The sequence below is a fragment of the Thermobia domestica genome, chromosome 6 (genome assembly GCF_964235325.1).
Source record: "Thermobia domestica chromosome 6, izTheDome1.hap1.1, whole genome shotgun sequence".
Classification (NCBI taxonomy): domain Eukaryota; kingdom Metazoa; phylum Arthropoda; class Insecta; order Zygentoma; family Lepismatidae; genus Thermobia; species Thermobia domestica.
Genome location: NC_137459.1, coordinates 84,063,115 through 84,081,177, shown reverse-complemented (window position 1 = coordinate 84,081,177; position 18,063 = coordinate 84,063,115). Strand labels below are relative to the sequence as shown.

Below are 18,063 nucleotides of genomic sequence, written 5' to 3'. Positions count from 1 at the left end.
TGCGAAACACTTTTTTTTCTGTTACTTCCGATAGCTTTCAATTCGTATGTCAATGTTCGTTACTAATTATGTTGTACTTAACGCGTATAAATGCGTATATCCTCATTTTCTCATGTAAACTTCCAAGTTGAATATATCAAACACTTCTCAACCGCACAGGAATTTTATTAGCTTGTTGTAATAAGCATGAATTAGGGTTTCAAACGGCATGCTTAGTTTCTCTCAGGCGAGTGCTTTCTCCTGAACTTCCCTTGTGAGGTACAGCCAGCAGTGATTTTTTGATGGAACTTTCAAGAGCTGCTCGAAACAATTTGCACAACTATACACAGTTCATGCTGACATGGGGAGTTCAAGTGAGAATACATAAATCGTACCAATTTTGTACGCACCGCTCCCTGAGAAAACTGAAAGTACACTCATGTCCAAAATTATTGTCACATATCTATAACTGTCTTCTTGTAAGAATATAATTTGATAATTTTGCAGAGTACTTATATTATGTGTATAATCAGGAAATGTATATTTGTGATAAATTTCATAGGAAAAGAATTATAAATACGAAAATCATAATGAGTAAAATAAAATGTAACTAAATGGACAGGAAATTTTTTTTGTTTTGTTTTATTGTTCTTATTTACTGCTCTTTTGACATGAAATTTACCACATATTTATCTTTACCGATTATACACATACTAACATTATAAGAAATACCGGGCGAATTCGTTATCAAATTATATTACTAGAACAACATATTTATAATCATGTGACAATAATTTTGGACATGAGTGTACGTACAGAGACCTGTTAACCTTTGTTAGGTGCTGGTCTGAACAACACGATCCTAAGGATCATCTAGTTTCTTTCATGCTTCTTGGCGTCCGGTAATGTTACGTCTAGCAACTTTCTCTCAGGCTCGTGGCAGTCAGCATGCCATCGTGGCAGTCAGCACCTTCATATTAGCAATCAACGCCAGTCGTGGCAATCAGCACCAATAATTGGCTGTGGCAGTCAGCACCCGTGGCAGTCAGCACCCCACCAAAAAAATAAAAATAAAAGTGACTGTCTTTGTGAGTTCATCACGCTTAACCCACTAGACCGATCTTAAAAATATTTCAACATGGATGACATTCTGACCTGAGGTGGTTTTCATCATATCACTTTAACGATAGAGCTTAGGGAGAAAGGGAAGGGGAGAAATCTCTAAAAATAAATAAAATTCTTGAACCACCAGACCGATCTTGATCATCTTTTCAACATAGATAAGGTTCGGGCCTAGGATGTTCTCGTTATTTCACTTTTACGCTGCAACATACGAGAGAGGGAAGGGGAGGGGGGATGTATGTAAAAAGAATAAAAATAAAAGTGGCTGTCTTTTGACTTCATCACACTTTAACCACAGGATCGATCTTAATAAAATTTTCAATATGGATGAAGTTCGGACCTGGGGTGGCTTTTATTATATTGCTTTGTCGGTAGAACTTATGGGAGGAAAAGGGGAGGAGAAAGATATATAAAAATAAATAAAACTTAATAACTCTTGAACCACCCAACCGATCTCTATCAAATTTTCAGGGGCCGCGGTGGCTCAGTGGTAGAGCGTTCAACTCTGGTGCTTGGGGTCCCGCGTTCGATCCCAGCCCCCGCCAAGTGAACTTTGTGGTGGACAAACACCGTGTGCGTGGGTTGTTTAGGGGTTATCCCGTTTTCTCCCACTTACTTCATTCCACCATTTCATTCATCACTCATCATCACCGTCTCCTTTAGCCTAACCGGCATAATCTTGGGACGTAAAACTCAAAAGATTTCATTTCGATTTTCTATCAAATTTTCAACATAGATGAAGTTCGAACATAAGATTATTTTTGTTATATCACTTTGACGATGTAACTTAAAGGAGAGGAAAAACATTTACAAATGATCGAAAATGACCGATATTAGTGTCGAATCTACAGTTTATGAGGTCGCTAAGATAAACAGTGACAGTTCTGATGCCATTTAAATCCAAATTAAGCCCCACAAAAATTGTGGGAGGGGATATATATATATATATATATATATATATATATATATATATATATATAGTCAAAATGGCCAATATCAGTGTCGAATTTATACTTTTCGGGGTAACTGAGATGAACAAGTACACTTCCGATGCCGTGACCCGCAACATGGGAAGGAGAGGGGATATATAAAAGTAATCGAAAATGACCAATATCAAAGAGCGCTTTAGTAAGAGTAAAATGTGACTGACTAACGAAACATATTTCTGATTTTTCTTAATTTAACCCAGCAAAGCGGGTAATTAATGCTAGTACTCAATATATAGCACTTGAGCAGATTTTTCCTTAGCTCACTGTTAAGCCTAAGAGTTAGGAGGATCTCTACTTGTTGAATGCCGCTTTGGCTACGGCAATTCTTGATCTGATCTCTTTGATGTAATAAACGTTTCTCGTCAAAATACTTCCTAAATATTTAATATGATGAACCTCTTCAAGTTGCCTTTAATTCTACTCCGACACATAAGGGCATGTCTCCGCTGGATATTCATATGACTTTTGAATTTTCGATGTTGATTTTCATTCTATGTTGTTTCCTAATGTTAAATATTTTGTCCCTCATCTCTTGTATTTTTTCTCGTTTCTAGTTATAATACCCGTGTCATTCGCATATCTAATCTTGTTAATGATTTTCTCTCCAATCTTGAAATGTCCAACTTCTATTAAAGCTTTCTTTATTAATAATTCACTGTAAACGTTGAATAATTGGGGTGACATACTACATCCTCGTCTGACTCCTATGTCAACCTTCACACTATTGGTTTCTCCTTGACTCAAATGTAACTTCAATCTTTGTCTTGTGTATAGGTTTCAAATCAGTCGTCGATTCCTCCAGTTGACCCTGATTTCATTAACTATTTTCAGAAGTTTGGTCCAATTGATCCGGTCGAAAGCTTTTAGCTAGTCGATAAAGCACAAATAAAACTCTTCCTTTAGGCCAACAACTCATTTTTATTTCTCATTAACCCAATAGCATTCCTTCTCTTTTCCTTTTCGTAATCCAAATTGGTCTTACTCTAACATCTTTTCTATCTTACTTTCCAGCCACCTACCTAACATGCATTCAATAATTTTCTCAGTGTGGGGAAATAAAGCTAATGGTTTTGTGATCATTGCATTTATTTACCTGCTTTTTCTGAGATAATGAAACCACTGTAACTTCCAGAAAATTCTTTGACCACTCTCCACTCAGGCAGATTTTGTTAATGAGTGAAGTCAGTACTTTCACTGATTCTTCTCGTAATCCTTTGAGCAAATCTGCTGCTATGACGTCATCTCCAGTGGCCTTCCTCTTTGCATGTTCTTGATGACTTGTACTACTTCACTTTTCAATATACTGGATCCTTTCTCTTCTTCCTGTATCTCTTCTCCTGCTTCGATTGCAATATTTCTTGAGCCGTTCTTCTTGTCATAGATCCTTTATATATTCCTCCTACATCATAAGGATTCATTTATTGTCAGTGACTACATGGCTTTGTTGATCTTCCATACATGCGTATACTTTTGTTAGTTTCCTTCCTAATTCTTGTGCCTTCTGATACATCAAACCATATCTGCCGCGCCGTTCAAGTTCATTATTTTTTTCACATACCTCTTCCAAATACTTATCTTGGCTTCTGCACTCTTCGATGTTCGTTGTTCTCGTCCTTCTGCGTTCCTCCATGTTCTTATACATCACTCCAGTCACCCATTGTTTTCTCGTTGCTTTTTTTCATTTTGTCAATGTTGTTGTTAAGTGTATCTAGCAGAATTTGCTTAACTCTTCTCCAGTTATTTGCTACACTGCCTACCCACCCGCTGCACAGATTTTTCTTCTATCTCTTCTTTTACCTCACTGTTCATACTTCTTAGTGTTTCTAAATTCAATTTTTGATTTCTCCTCCCATTTTTCTTTATTGACTTGAACGAAGTTCGCACTTCTGCCCTTAAGAGATTGTGATCGAATTCAATGTTCGTTCCTGATAATGTCTTCACGTCTCGTACACTATTCCATAAACGTTGTTTGATAAGAAGACCCAATAGTTCATAATTTTCGGGACGAGATTTTCTTCTTGTATCGGGATGGAGCTTGATCTTAACCTGGACATAATTCTGTCACTCTTATTTCTGTATTTCTGTAATTCTTAGATTTCATGGAACTGACAGAAATATCTCTTGAATCAAGTGATATACACTGAAAAAAAGGGCTTGGTCAGGAATACCAAATTTGTTTGGTCAGAGCATTTGGTCACTTTTTTTGGTTAATTTAACCAAAATTTGGTCATTTTGACCAAACGTGTTTGGTCATGAACACTATATTTTTTGGTCAGAACATTTGGTTGATTAATTTGGTTATGCGAACCAAATTTTAACTGATTTGGTAATTATTTGGTTTTCCTGACCAAAATGTTTAGTTACAACGTCACATGTGTTTATTTGCATTCTGTGTAAACATTTCGATTACGAAAGTGTGGATCGCATTAGCGCTTTATACCGTAAAAATAAAAAGGAAAAGAAAACATAGGGCAACAATCATAAGGGACATGTCTTGGAAGTAAAAGAACTGTGTGTAAATGAGGTTGGTTTGCACTATACAACTTTCTCAACGAGTAATTTTCACTTTTCAACGACGTAATGGATGCCTATGTTATAAATTTATTAAGAAGCTGGAATTTACCGCAGCTAATCGACATGTTTCAAGGTAAGTGTACTTTTTCGTATATAGGCTATTAATTTTGCTGTTAGTTCATATGTACTTATTCTATTGGCTGTAAATTTGGCGTATCAAATACACCTTTGGTAAACTTTACAATGCACGCCCCAGCTGCGCATCGATATGTAGAACCGCTTTCAAAGGGTGTAGAATAGAGTAGGGTAGGGTACATTAGAGTAAGGTAAGAGTAGGAACGGGTTAGCTTAAGGTTAGGGAATTTTTGATCCATTTTCATAGAATTAATAGAGAAAAATTTCTCGCTTCAAAGTGAGTACCGGTATACCACCCGGAGCGGGCATTATTAAGTTAAACCTAGGCCCTTACATATAGATAAGGGGGGCATTGACGACACTAGAGCAGGGTATAAAATTGCAGGGGCAAGAGTTGGGGTAATTTCTATTACCACTAGATACTTCCGGAAAGGGGTAAATAAAGTGACACTAACGCTGGTAGTTTGCAAAATAAATTGGTGCATTTATAGTTTACAGATGAACAAAATTCTAAAGTTTACGGAAGAAATATGGTGTATTATTTAGTTTCTCCTCCAGATCACTTGGTATTGACTCTGACTTACTTGGTAGGGGTTACCATTCGTTATTTGTAAATATAAAGTAGTCATGAGTATAAGTACAGTGCGAACGTATAGCATAAAAAACTACGCATAAAACACTAACCAACTTGTGCTATATGGACACGGAAAACCATTTATGCTATCGAACAGAGTCAGAACAGAAGCGTAGCAGCGGGGCCCCGACAGTTAGAAACGATTTGCGTCCGTAGGGAGCAAACGCGTCAGCGACGGTGGGTATTCGCATAAACGAGGTAGTTAACAACAGCTTACTCTAAGTCACAGTACTGGGTCCTGAGCCGTCGATGGATTTGGGAGAGATACTAAATGTCATCCGAAATATAGTCTAAAGCATAATTTTGAAAGAACATTTCATGGAACCCAAATATAGAATCCTTACCTTTGAAATCGATATTTCTCGTGACATACGCTGATAAAAGCGTGCATTTAGGGGGGCGCGGTGGCTCAGTGGTAGAGCGTTCACCTCTGGTGCTTGGGGTCCCGGGTTCGATCCCTGCCCCCGCCAAGTGAACTTTGTGGTGGACAAACACCGTACTCGTGGGTTTTCTCGGGGTTCTCCCGTTTCCTCCCACTTTCTTCATTCCACCATTTCACTCATCTCTCATTATCAACGTCTCCTTTAGCCTAACCGGCATAATCGTGGGACGTAAAACTTAAAGATTTCATTTCAAAAGCGTGCATTTTTATTTTCGGTACACCACTCGAAATAATCGTTGAAAAAAATATAATTTTTACTAATTTACTTCTTAGTGACTCCTAAAAGACTTACGCTGGGCGACATGAAAATATCTCACTTAATCACAGGTAAGTATCGATGGCCCCACCAGAAGTAATTGTGAAAAAGTCACAGTTCTTTTACGATTTGCGTATAAATAAATCTTTCTGATTGTCATAAATATACAGTGCATAAAAGTAACCTGTGCTAGGTGGGCACTAGGGGGGCGCGGTGGCTCAGTGGTAGAGCGTTCACCTCTGGTGCTTGGGGTCCCGGGTTCGATCCCAGCCCCCGCCAAGTGAACTTTGTGGTGGACAAACACCGTGCTCGTGGGTTTTCTCGGGGTTCTCCCGTTTCCTCCCACTTTCTTCATTCCACCATTTCACTCATCTCTCATCATCACCGTCTCCTTTAGCCTCACCGGCATAACCGTGGGACGTAAAACTTAAAGATTTCATTTCATTTTTTTTTCATTTAGGTGGGCACTAAAAAGCGCGAATGCTATCTAACAGTCAGGGCAAAGCAAATTTGGTGGGCCGAAGCGGCATCGCAGGGAGCGGGCACGTCAGTGATGGTGGGTATACGCGTAAGTAAAGATATGAAAAGAAGTGGGATATTGCAATGATACGAGTTTCAATAGCACTTGTCATACTTTGACACTAGTAACGCTCCACTTGTAAACGTAAAATTCAGCTTGTGTACACTATGTCATATTTCTTCTGTAAATTTTACAAAATTGTGCTTCCGTAACATGAACCACTATCCCCTCCCTATATATATTCGAGTGTATACTTCTTATTAGGTAACTTCTATTAGGTATTCGGAAAATATTACATTCTTCAAAGCATTCAGAGAATAGTGTATTATCTCCAAAAGATAATTCTGTGGTTTGGAGCAAAACGACCAATGTCAGAAATTGCAAAGAGGAGAGAGAGAGAGAGAGAGAGAGAGAGAGAGGAGACAGGCTATGATTTCTGCATAGAACCTTTCATTGTTTGTTAGAAGTACATAAGTCGTTGAAAACAATCGGTTAGCATTAGACTTATTGTTATCCATAGGTACTCGTTATGCACCAAATTACAAAATTATTTGCATGAGTTAAAAATGCTCTTAAATTCTTGTTGTTGCTTCTATACCATTGTAACTTTTACAGTATGAAGCTGAAGTATGAAGTTACCATGAACATTTTTCTCTTTAGCTTTGCCCAAATACACCCATTTCTGTAAAGCCCAAGAAAACAAAACTGGGGTGAGCAATTTCCTATACTCTTTGTGTGGCACATGATCGCGTAACATCCCAAATTTCGCTTGGTAGTGTAATAAAACTTAAATGCTTTCACCATTGTATAATTCTTTTTTGATATTCAGTAAATATCTGGTTAATTATAAACTTTCAATCTACATTTCAGAACAGGAAATCGACGAAGCAGCATTTAATTCATTAACTGATGAACTAATTACTCAGTTAATTCCCAAAATAGGAATACGTGCAAAGTTCTTAGCAAAATTTAAGGAATTTGTAGAAGCAAACACAGTTGAAATTTATGATGTGCTAGATGACGGTTCTCTCTCATTTGCTTCACCATCAGTGTCAACGCCAGATGACTCAGTGTCAGTTCGATCTGAAACTACAGAAAGCAGTTGTTCCATGCCAGCACCAACTAAAAGAGGAACTGATACGATGCTGAAACGAGAAACAAATTTCTTTACAGAGTCTCGGAGTCCGAAGCTCTTCAAGCTGACAGATTTTGTAAGTGTTCTGTCTTAAGTCACTTGAATATCAATTGATACAGTGATACTTATGCTGCACATATGAACTGTGCAAATGTGATTCATTATCAGTCGAAATGTAAAAGATTTTTGCGTTCACTTTTCAATCTGGTGACAGCCTGCGTGTTATTTATTCCATCTTTGTTGGTGCAAGTAACTTTTCTCGGGATATCAATCACGTGTTGTGCTCGTTGTCCAAAGTTTCGAGAACAGACGTTGTTCTCATCATCAGGGTCAGTATCATGAGAACAATGTCTGTTCTCGAGACTTTGCACAACAAACACATCACCTGGCTGATACCCCGAGAAAATTTATTTGCATCACGATACGAGAAAAGCATCAGATGCATTGAAAGAGTTTTTGTAACGTCCCACGGTTATGCCGTTTAGACTAAAGTAAACAGATGATTAATGAAAGTGAACGTTCGCAAATGTTTTTGTGCTCACACCGGGAATTGAATCCGGACCACATACATCAATGATACACCCGTTATCCACTAGAGTAGCTGGGAGGGCTAGGAGATTGGTATTCAGTTATATTTTTGGTTATTTCAATTTAAGCGAAATGACACCACAATATGCAGGATCTTTAAAATTGTAAAGGAACAGGAGGAAAAGGTGCAAACCTTAAAGGTACTACCTCAGTATTTATTAACTACAAGTGAAAATACCCGGATTCGATTTCGTATAAAATTTGATCTAGGTAAACAGCATCTCTGCTCTTAAGTTCCTAATCATAATTCGTTTGTATTTATTCCGTCTCCTTTAGCCTATGAAGCTAAATCAACTGTTGATATATGGTCGGAAAACATTTGACAAGTACTTTTGACGAAAAAGATTTGAATGAAAAAATCTTCTCGATTTTCTTTAAAAAAAAAAATGCGTTTATCTATAAAATGTATATTTTCTTGGAGTTAGTAAAAATAGATCATACTAAAATACCAACTTTCGTTTCTTGTCACGCCAGGTCTATACACTTTAGTATTTGTCAAACAATAAACCGAAAGATTCGCGTATATAGTAATGGTGTCATTTCATAAGCGTCATTATAACAATATTGCAATTTTAGAGCTGCACAGGGCTTATTTGCCTCCCATGACATGAATATAAGGTATAATTATTAAATACTATGGAATTATTTGAAAATTGTAAAACTATAATTTTAGTGATAAAATATTAAATCCCAAACCAAGGGAAAATGTATACATCTCGGATTTAGCCGCATGAGCTCTAGTTTAGGAATATGATAATTTCGTGCAGTGATGTGTATGTAGTAGTGATTATTTGCGCTTATCACATTAAGGAATACATTTAAACGTTCCGAAAGGCCACGCATATCACCATGACACTTTTCCTAAAAAAGTAAAAATAAAGCCTTCAATTGCTCATGGAATTGTAAAAAGTGTGAAGTTGCTATATATATTAGATGTATGTGTTTGTAAAGTCGAACACTTCTGCTTAATGACAGCATAATGTTTATAAGATATGTGCAGGGTCCGTATGTTTTCTTCGCATATGTTGCACGAATACAAATACTTCCTACGCTTATGCCATGGGAACTAACTAGAAGAATAATTCTTTCTATCGAACCTCTGGGTTCCGAACGGCTGTAGTGCGTTCAAGACATCCCCACCGGAAATTGATCTCGCTACACGCAAACCACAGTTCAGAACTTGTCCGAAGCAAAAATACGTGACCTTGTGAACATAGTAATCATGTTTGAAGTGAAAACAGCAATGCTGCTGTAAACTCCTCGTAAGTTAATGTCCTTAGTTTATAGAACAAACAGACTTAAATGTATTGAGGGACATTGTATATTTTAAGCAACATTGTGTTTCTTTGAATATCAATCACTAATAACTTGTGGAAAGAATACGTGAAAAGCAGAAAGTATCAGTTTGATTTCTATTCATAATTATTATTCATTTATTTATTTATATAGTTATTTATTATTAAATATGGTTATCCTTCAACAGAAGTTAATCAGCAATTAATTTATACAGAAATGCAAAATTGAAATTCTATTTCAGTGATTTCGATTAAATGATCTTGAATGACGTAATCGTACATGTAATGCTGTTTGTTTTTTTCTCAGAATCTTGAGACTTTTCTAAAACAGAGCTTAACAGGCAGGAAAGTTTGCAATGAATACCTTCAAAACAACAAATTGTCTGCTATTACTAGGAAGCAGTTAGTTACAATATTAATTGATCATTTTATGGAAATGAATGAAACTCTTTGCAATGAAATATTTCAACATTTGGCATTACAGATAACTGAGCTGTTTCCAACGGAATGTCAGGTATGCATATAACTAACGTTTCAGTTATTATATAGACACTTTATTCACATAACTTTCAATCTATGTTACTGCTGGACATTTGAATAGCATAACTTCGACCTTTTAACGTGGGAGAATGGGTTTGACGAGAACTTGGAGAACTATTGAAGCAAATAAGGTGGGGAAGGAAATAAGCTGACTTTATAGGGTAAATTTTATGCTGGAAATCGTAAGTTGTGCTTTGTAATGTTACCAGTCTATGTGACAATGAGAGAAAAATAGTTTATCTATTCCACACCACTCCCCCAATATATATATATATATATGCGAGAATACCCCATGCAGAATTGAGGGTTTGTTTGTAGAAAACGTATGCTATACTAAAAGTAGAACATCACATAGAAGAGTCTAAATATGATAAATTATTCTGTAATTGTCTGAAATTTTTTTTTATACATAATTTCATTTATTAAGTTTATAATTCTAAATCTTACAGTAACAATGTCTTTTTTAGGAAGTGTATTATATTCCACCGAAGTCACAAGGTCCAAATCAGAAGATTTCAAAAGGAAAACTCGTTGACAAATATAGAAATACACGCAAGTCGTTAAGAAAGTTTGGCGTTGTTGCAAAGTCACGTGCTGGTCCGTCAAGAGAAAAGCGTGACACTGGAACTTCTACACTAGATGGTAATGTTTAAAATGTAATCTAGTAAATGATTTATTCATCTCTGATCATACTTTTAAAAATGAAAGAAAATCTTTCAGTTTTACGTCCCAGTTATGCCAGGTAGACTAAAGAAAATAATGATAATGATGATAAGAAATGAATAAAGGGGGAAGGAACGGGAGAACTCCGACAAATCCACACACACGGTGTCACTTAGCGCGATTTGGAATCAAACAAAGTATCTCACACGTCAGAGGTCAACCCTCTACCACTGAACCACTGAGGCCCCGATCATACTTTAAAAACTGCCAATGATTTACCTATTTTATGCCAGGGTTTGCAAGAACCATGTTTTAAAAAATGGTTTAGTTTTTTTCCCTGCTAATTGAACGTATGGAACACATTAATATAAGTCGATACTAACCTGAAAGTGTTCCTGTAAGATTAAAACGTGGTTCTTCAATGTTCATATGTATTTCTGGCAAAAATATCGTGTGCCTTTCATCAGGATGGCTCAAAACGTAAAGTGTATATGCGTTCAAGCTGAGTATTTCAATAGTATAAGGTAATAATGGGACTGTGTAGATATTGTTACTGTTTACAACATGAAACTACAGTCGAGAAATTTTTCACCTACTCTTCAGTTAAGCAACCAACTAATCTATTAAGGATTAAATAGTGCACTAAATTAATCGATACTTAATTTCTATGTGTTTCTATTTACAAGACTGAACAAGTCCAAATTTTGTATGCTTAATCTTCAAATCCTTCATTACAAGAGTTACTTTGTTGATAAGAAATCATAAGTAGCATTTATTACTAAATATTTTTGCGACTTTCTTCGTCGTAGATAGTCATTATACTTATATAGTACCACTATTACGTTATACCATTGAAGTACTAAGCTAGAACATGTAATTTACATCAGTTCTACATGTTTGAAGAATTAAACCATTCTGATGAAAGGCATTCGATATTTGTGCCGGAAATATAGATTACCATATGAAGGCAAATTTCAAGTTCAGCTTCACAGGAACAGTTCCAGGACATTTTTTTTTTTGTAAATATATTTCTTTCTTTATTATATATTACATATGGATATAAATACTTGTACAGAAGACTTATGAAAATATAGAATCATTTTAACTGATATTTGAAAACATATAGGAATTTATTTATTGAGTTTTTAATGTAATGCAGATCTGTTTGGTAAGTTTATTCTTCTCTTTCAGAATGTGGCATAGATATTGAAAACAGCTTAGCGTGGCTAAAGCATAGTGTCGAGCCCTGGCAGGAAGTACTTGATCACTGGAAGAAAACGTTGAAAGTTCGATGCAAGCAAGAGGGCAAAACTGTTCATGAAATAATTTCAACTTGGCCAGCATTGAAGCAGCCTTTGGGATATACATTGGTAAGATTCATTTAATTAACCTGCATTCTGTTTTACTACTAAGGACTGTGTTGTTACTGAATAGGCCATAATTTACAAGCATTGAATTATTCTTTGGGGCTGAGAACACTCATACAAAATCGTTTGCTCACGTCCAGAAGTTGATTTTTTCATAACGTACTTTTTAGAACAGAAGTTTTCTTTAAAATTGTGTCGCGTTTGACAAGAAAATAGTAAAAGCCTTCAGGATAGTCATACTGAATATTGAAATGACATATACTAGTGTAGGTATTTGTATGTGTGAGCTAATAGACCTTAGTTGTCATAAAACCATAATAAAAATATATATAAATGGTGGACATGAATTACTTCCTTGTCCTCTTATGTAATATCTGTTCATGAATGTTGAGATATCTTGAAGCAGGTCTGAACTGCCTGTAGGTTGGTGGTTATCGGTTCGATGCCCGGTAGGTGTATAATTTTATAAAAGTAATTCAGATTCAACTACAAACTATAGATTCCTTCCTGTTTAGCTCCGGTGATGAAAGAGGATAGAGGCAATCAATGAATCTGGAAAGTTTTTGCAGTTTCCTTTTCAAAAAGTGAACATTTTGCATTGTATTTAGATTGCATATTAAAAGAACTAAAACATGTCTAATAATCTTTTTTGCTGGTTCTTTATAACATATTCATCCACATGCATGTAACACAAAGTGGGAAAGGATTAAGTTCAGTTTATTAGCAACTCGATCTTCCTTTGAACAACTAGATGAAAAGCTCAATCGCAAGTGTGAAAACAAATACTCTAAACCTAAAATTATTGTTTCCATTTTTAAGACGCATATGATTACGTGGCCATACATTACGAACACGTGCACTGACTTTACCTTGCAATGGAAAGGAACGTATCATATTCAGTAAGATAACAATTGAGAACTGAGTTCTTACAACACGATGTCACTTGCTTATGAAAGCGAGATCTCAGAAGAACAATACTTACATGACTGATAAACAATCTTTCTTGTGATTGCGTACCAACCAAGCATATACGTACAGCAATAGAAACTTTGACGGTGATTTTTTTAAATGCATGAAGTACTTTTCGATTCAATAAGTCTTTTTCTTTTACTCAGTAGATAGCAAATAGTGGTTTTATTGTCTGATAAACGCTAACAATATTGTAGAATTTTCTTCACTTTGTCCTTTGACAAATTAATATGAAACCCTAGCGGCCTTATTTCAGAAAGTAGAACCTTGGCTTTACATTCGGAAGCTTCCGGGCTCAAATCCGGTCATCGTGACTGAAATTTCCGTGGATTTTTCCTCAGTCATTCCAGCAAATACCGGGATGGTACCTGTAATATTAAGTCCAGATCAATACTTTCCCCATCCTTGCCTAATCTATCCGAGTAAATAGACCTTTGTTTACATTAACCTATATAACCAAAAACCATTATAACACGACGAAAGCCCGTGATGCCACAACCTCAATATGGGTCTAACTGGCAATTATCGTCAATGTAACATCTTCTTGCACTACGTTTCTGGCTTTTGTGGTCTACTTATTTAAGCTACCAGTAAGTCAATTTCCTCAAGATGTTGGACAACACCAGAGGAAAGCAGGTTGAATTTGAATCCAAGTCCAAGTCCATAAAAGTACACGCTGTAACTAGTAGTTTGTATTGAAATTGTTACAGTTAAGAAATTTCATTTATGCACGTAAAGGAAGTTGTGATTCTTAAAAATTAATGAAATAATGTTATTAATGTAAATGTTTTAATACAATGGAATTCCATTTCCAGATTGATCAAGATTTCAAAGACTTATATCCTGATCATACATCCTTGTTCGTGAAATGGGATTCTGTCAGTAAAAAATTGGAAAAACTAATGAAGAAACGGCTACATGAGGCTCCAGCAGTCGAACTTTTAAGTCTGTTAGACACAGAAAGTGTTACAGAAGGTAATATTATTTTTGTGTTCTTTAATTCTTCCTTTGTTTCTGTTTCATTAACTTGAAATTGTAATTACTTGTATGAATGAAGTAGATTTTTCTATGTGAATCCAGTTTTATTGCAACAAGTATGTTGTAATGATCATATTAATAATTATACATTGGTTGTAAGTAGTAGACACTATACGTACAATATATACTCAGTTGTTCAGCATTGATTCAAAGAGTAGATCTCATTTCTCCAGATAAGCCTCTATTCAAACCGGAAGTGGTATGAATCAGTCGTTTAGGGTTTCAACATTGATCGTTATAAATCAAACATGGTTATTGATAGTTAGAAACTGTTTCCCTGATTCGATTTAGCGTCTCAAGTAAAGTAAACACATTAACCGGTGTTTCTGTACAAAAACCGAAAATAGTAAAGCTATACTACTACTTCCGGTAAAATAGTGGCATCCATACGGCATCCGAATTTTTTTTTTTTTCTACTGAAACCGGGAGAAGTAAAAACTAGTAGTTATTGTAGTTTCAATTTTGATTCCTAATAATTATAACGGATAGCAGAAATCTGTTTTTCTTATAGACTCAGCGCACGAAGAACAGATTATCTCTCTCTCCCTGTATTGGAACAGAAAGTTATGTGTCTACTACTTGCGGTTTTGTTATTAAATTGGCATAGTTTTTAAGTCTACCATAGTTTCAATTGTAAAACAAAACTCACTCATATTGAGTTACTAATGATTAAAGATATAATTTTTATAACACTGCAAAATAGTTCACTACTAAAAACAAAATGACTTTCATTCATATAGTTCTTTCTTATCCATCACAAACATTGCAGATTTGTTTCAAACCATTAAGCATTAAAATTAATATAGAAAATAATGGAATTGATTCACAGAGCTGTAATGGGTGGGGCATTTGCCACTGCAAACTACTGTCAAACGTCCGGTAGGCATTTTAATCGAAATAGTATATAATTTTTAAGATTTTATATGGAAGATATAATAATGCAGGAGTCCGCGTATAAAAAACAATTTCGGTAAAAATATTTTTTATTTTATATTCTATTGTATAGTTTTCATTTTTATTTTTAGATACCAGATCCAGTGTACTACTTTTATTGCTTGGTACCCTGTGTAGGTCAACATCACATATAAAAACATCGAAGAAAATTTGGAAGCCAACTGTGAAAGAGTCTCAGGATAGTTTCTTCTGTCATGTTAATGTAAGTAAAGTATATTTTATTCTATTGATTGATCATGGTCAGCCAGATCAGGTGTCAACTACGTATGTTTTGTTAAGAAAATAAAGTTACGTCTTTTTATGGATCTGGCATGGGCATGAATAATATGAGAATTAGATCTGTTAAATCAATATTTCGGTGGAGAGAGGCAATGAAAATCTTAAGAGGGGCAGAAGCGGGGTCGCACTTGCTATTAGCCAACTAGGCCCATGCCTGGAGTGCAAAATTTAAAAACTATTTAGATAAACTCTCACATTTCATTTCAAACTCTTTATAAACATCTGATTGGCATTATATTTCATACAGAAACATAACTTAGTTTATTGTTAATTTCAAATAACGTGAGGACGAGAGAGAAAGAAAGAAATGAAGTGAAATTTTTAAGTTTTACGTCCCGCGGTTATGCTGGTTAGGCTAAAGGAGACGGTGATGATGAGAAATGAATGAAGTGGTGGAATGAAAAAAGTGGGAGGAAAGGGGAGAACCTCAAGAAAACCCACGAGCACGATATTTGTGCACCACAAAGTCTACACGGCGTGAGCTGGGATCAAACCAAGGACCCCAACCACCGGAAGTGAACGCTCTACCACTGAGACACCGCGCCCCCGAGAGAGAGAAGTAGATTATTATCCATTGCTGGCTATCCATAATTATCCAATTGTATCGGGCGTGGACGAAAGGTTCAGTTTTCTAGAATACGTAACACAGTTCGTAGTCCGACTGGGATTTTGGGGTATGCTTGGAGATCACACAGCGAAGGTTCAACAACTTGTTTATTAATAGAGTTGGTCTTCTTCCCCTATCTTCGATCATTAAGTTCGGAGGACTGTAGCGTAAACTAAAGTAATTTGTGCCTTTCAAAGTGGTATGAAAATGTTCTCGCCAATAATTCTCCCCCCCCCCCCACACACACACTCTTCAAAGACACACGTTGGAAAGAAAATTAAGGTTACGCCAAGAACCCTGTTTTCGGAGTGTGAAGCTGAGCTACGACGTTTCATTACATGTGAACAAATACGAACTCGATACATTTATTTAATAATAACCAAACAGTGGCCGCGGTGGCTCAGTGATAGACCGTTCATCTCTGGTGCATGAGGTCCCTGGTTCAAACCTTGCTCCAACCAAGTGAACTTTGTGGTGAACTAACACCGTGTGCGTGGGTTTCCTCGAGGTTCTCCAGTTTTCTCCCACTTTCTTCATTACACCATTTCATTCATTTCTCATCACAGTCTCCTTAAGCGTAGCCGGCATAACTGTGGGGCATAAAACTAAAAAATTTCATTTCATTTTAATAACCAAAATCACTTACTGAGCATAAATGTGATCTATTCTATATTCTCTGTTGGTAAATGCTAGTGAGGAAGTTCTTAAGTCTATTTGAGGACAAGTTGTCGAGTTTTCGTAATTTAGTAGCTTCTGTCCTTGTTTGAACGTATCGTTTTTGCAGTCAGATATAAATAGCTTTTGAAAACCTTTGCAGCTTTTAAAGCATTTAAGAGCTTTTAAAACTTTGCAGTATTAGTATTACTTACCAATTTTTTAGCTTCAAAATAGCATATATTTATAGGCGCAAAATGCATATGTCATTGTAAATGTACAATAAATAATGCTTCAGACTATTGAGGAAGAAGAAGTGTCTTTGTTCTTATATGTAAGAAAAATTATTTAAGTATGTAACATGATCAGTTAACCTCTCTCTGATTCCAACAGGTAATGGGTGATGTTCAACCTTTCATGGAAACGAGAGACCTGCAACATTCGTTGAGTGTTCGTTGTTGGCAATTACGGAATAAGGAGCTGCTTTACATACAGCTACGTTAAATAACTTTCGTCTGCAATATAGATTTTTGTGTTTCCTCCGAAAATGAACTCTAAGTGATTTGGCCCCTTGAAATTCGCGAAAACAACCTTCATCAATACATCTAAAGACTCCATTGAAGGATATTCTGTGTTTGAGCTTTAAATGAAGGATAAGTGTTGCTACTAGCATAAAATTTGATTTGCAAATTGAACAAACAGGCATTGTTACAAACAATTCCATATAATTCATTCAATTACGTATAACGCATGGTACTGAAATAACATTTGTTTAGAGAAACGTGATTCAAGCAAGCAAAAATATCAGTAGTTGTATCTGTTTCGACCACTATTGTTTACAGATATTTCATACCAGTTAAAAAAAAAAAAAACAATCATATCCAACAATAGTGTATCGTCTGTTTATCGTGAGGAGTACTTATGTCATATACAACTTTTTGCAGAAGAAGCCAAAGATGTTCCCCTTCCTTAGGGAATTCTGCGTTAAACACAAAAAAGTTTTAAAACATATGTCCACACCCTTGAGCACGTTGTCTAGCTCAGTTAAGAATAGTTTATAATTTATTTGAAAGATCTTCAATGCTGTTTGCTGGGAGTAAATTTATAACTTTTCTCACAGTTTTTTACCTTTTTTGTTATAAAGATTTATATTTGGCCTAAAAATGTTATTTTATTTTCACTAACCAGTTGATACATGTTAATATCATTGTTTAATTTTGAATAGATTTATATTTGGCCTAAAATGTTACTTTATCTTCAGTAAACAGTTAGTTTCGTTATGTAATTTTGAAAAGATTTATATTTGGCCTAAAATGCTATTTTATTTTCAGTCAGCAGTTGATAAATGTTAATATCATTGTTTAATTTTGAATTTAATATTTT

General features: G+C 35.6%; 2 protein-coding genes across 4 annotated transcripts in view; one reads left to right on the top strand and one right to left on the bottom strand.

The window, feature by feature from the left end:
• LOC145687228 (uncharacterized protein C12orf56-like) overlaps positions 1-18,063 on the bottom strand; it is a 213,224-nt gene that overhangs the window by 40,858 nt on the left and 154,303 nt on the right. The gene's annotated exons all lie outside the window — the stretch shown is intronic.
• On the top strand, positions 3,954-17,610 carry LOC145688078 (uncharacterized). 3 transcript variants are annotated; one of them, XM_081761801.1, is made up of 8 exons: positions 3,967-4,737; positions 7,642-7,802; positions 9,917-10,123; positions 10,617-10,791; positions 12,004-12,182; positions 13,964-14,123; positions 15,212-15,342; positions 17,074-17,610. In XM_081761801.1, exons 1-8 carry the CDS (start codon positions 4,671-4,673, stop codon positions 17,182-17,184), a joined length of 1,191 nt encoding a protein of 396 aa, XP_081617927.1. In that variant the 5' UTR covers positions 3,967-4,670; the 3' UTR covers positions 17,185-17,610. The 3 variants fall into 3 exon arrangements, with proteins under 3 accessions (XP_081617929.1, XP_081617927.1, XP_081617928.1); XM_081761803.1 differs by lacking the exon at positions 15,212-15,342 and having other exon boundaries at positions 3,954-4,737; XM_081761802.1 differs by lacking the exon at positions 9,917-10,123 and having other exon boundaries at positions 3,972-4,737.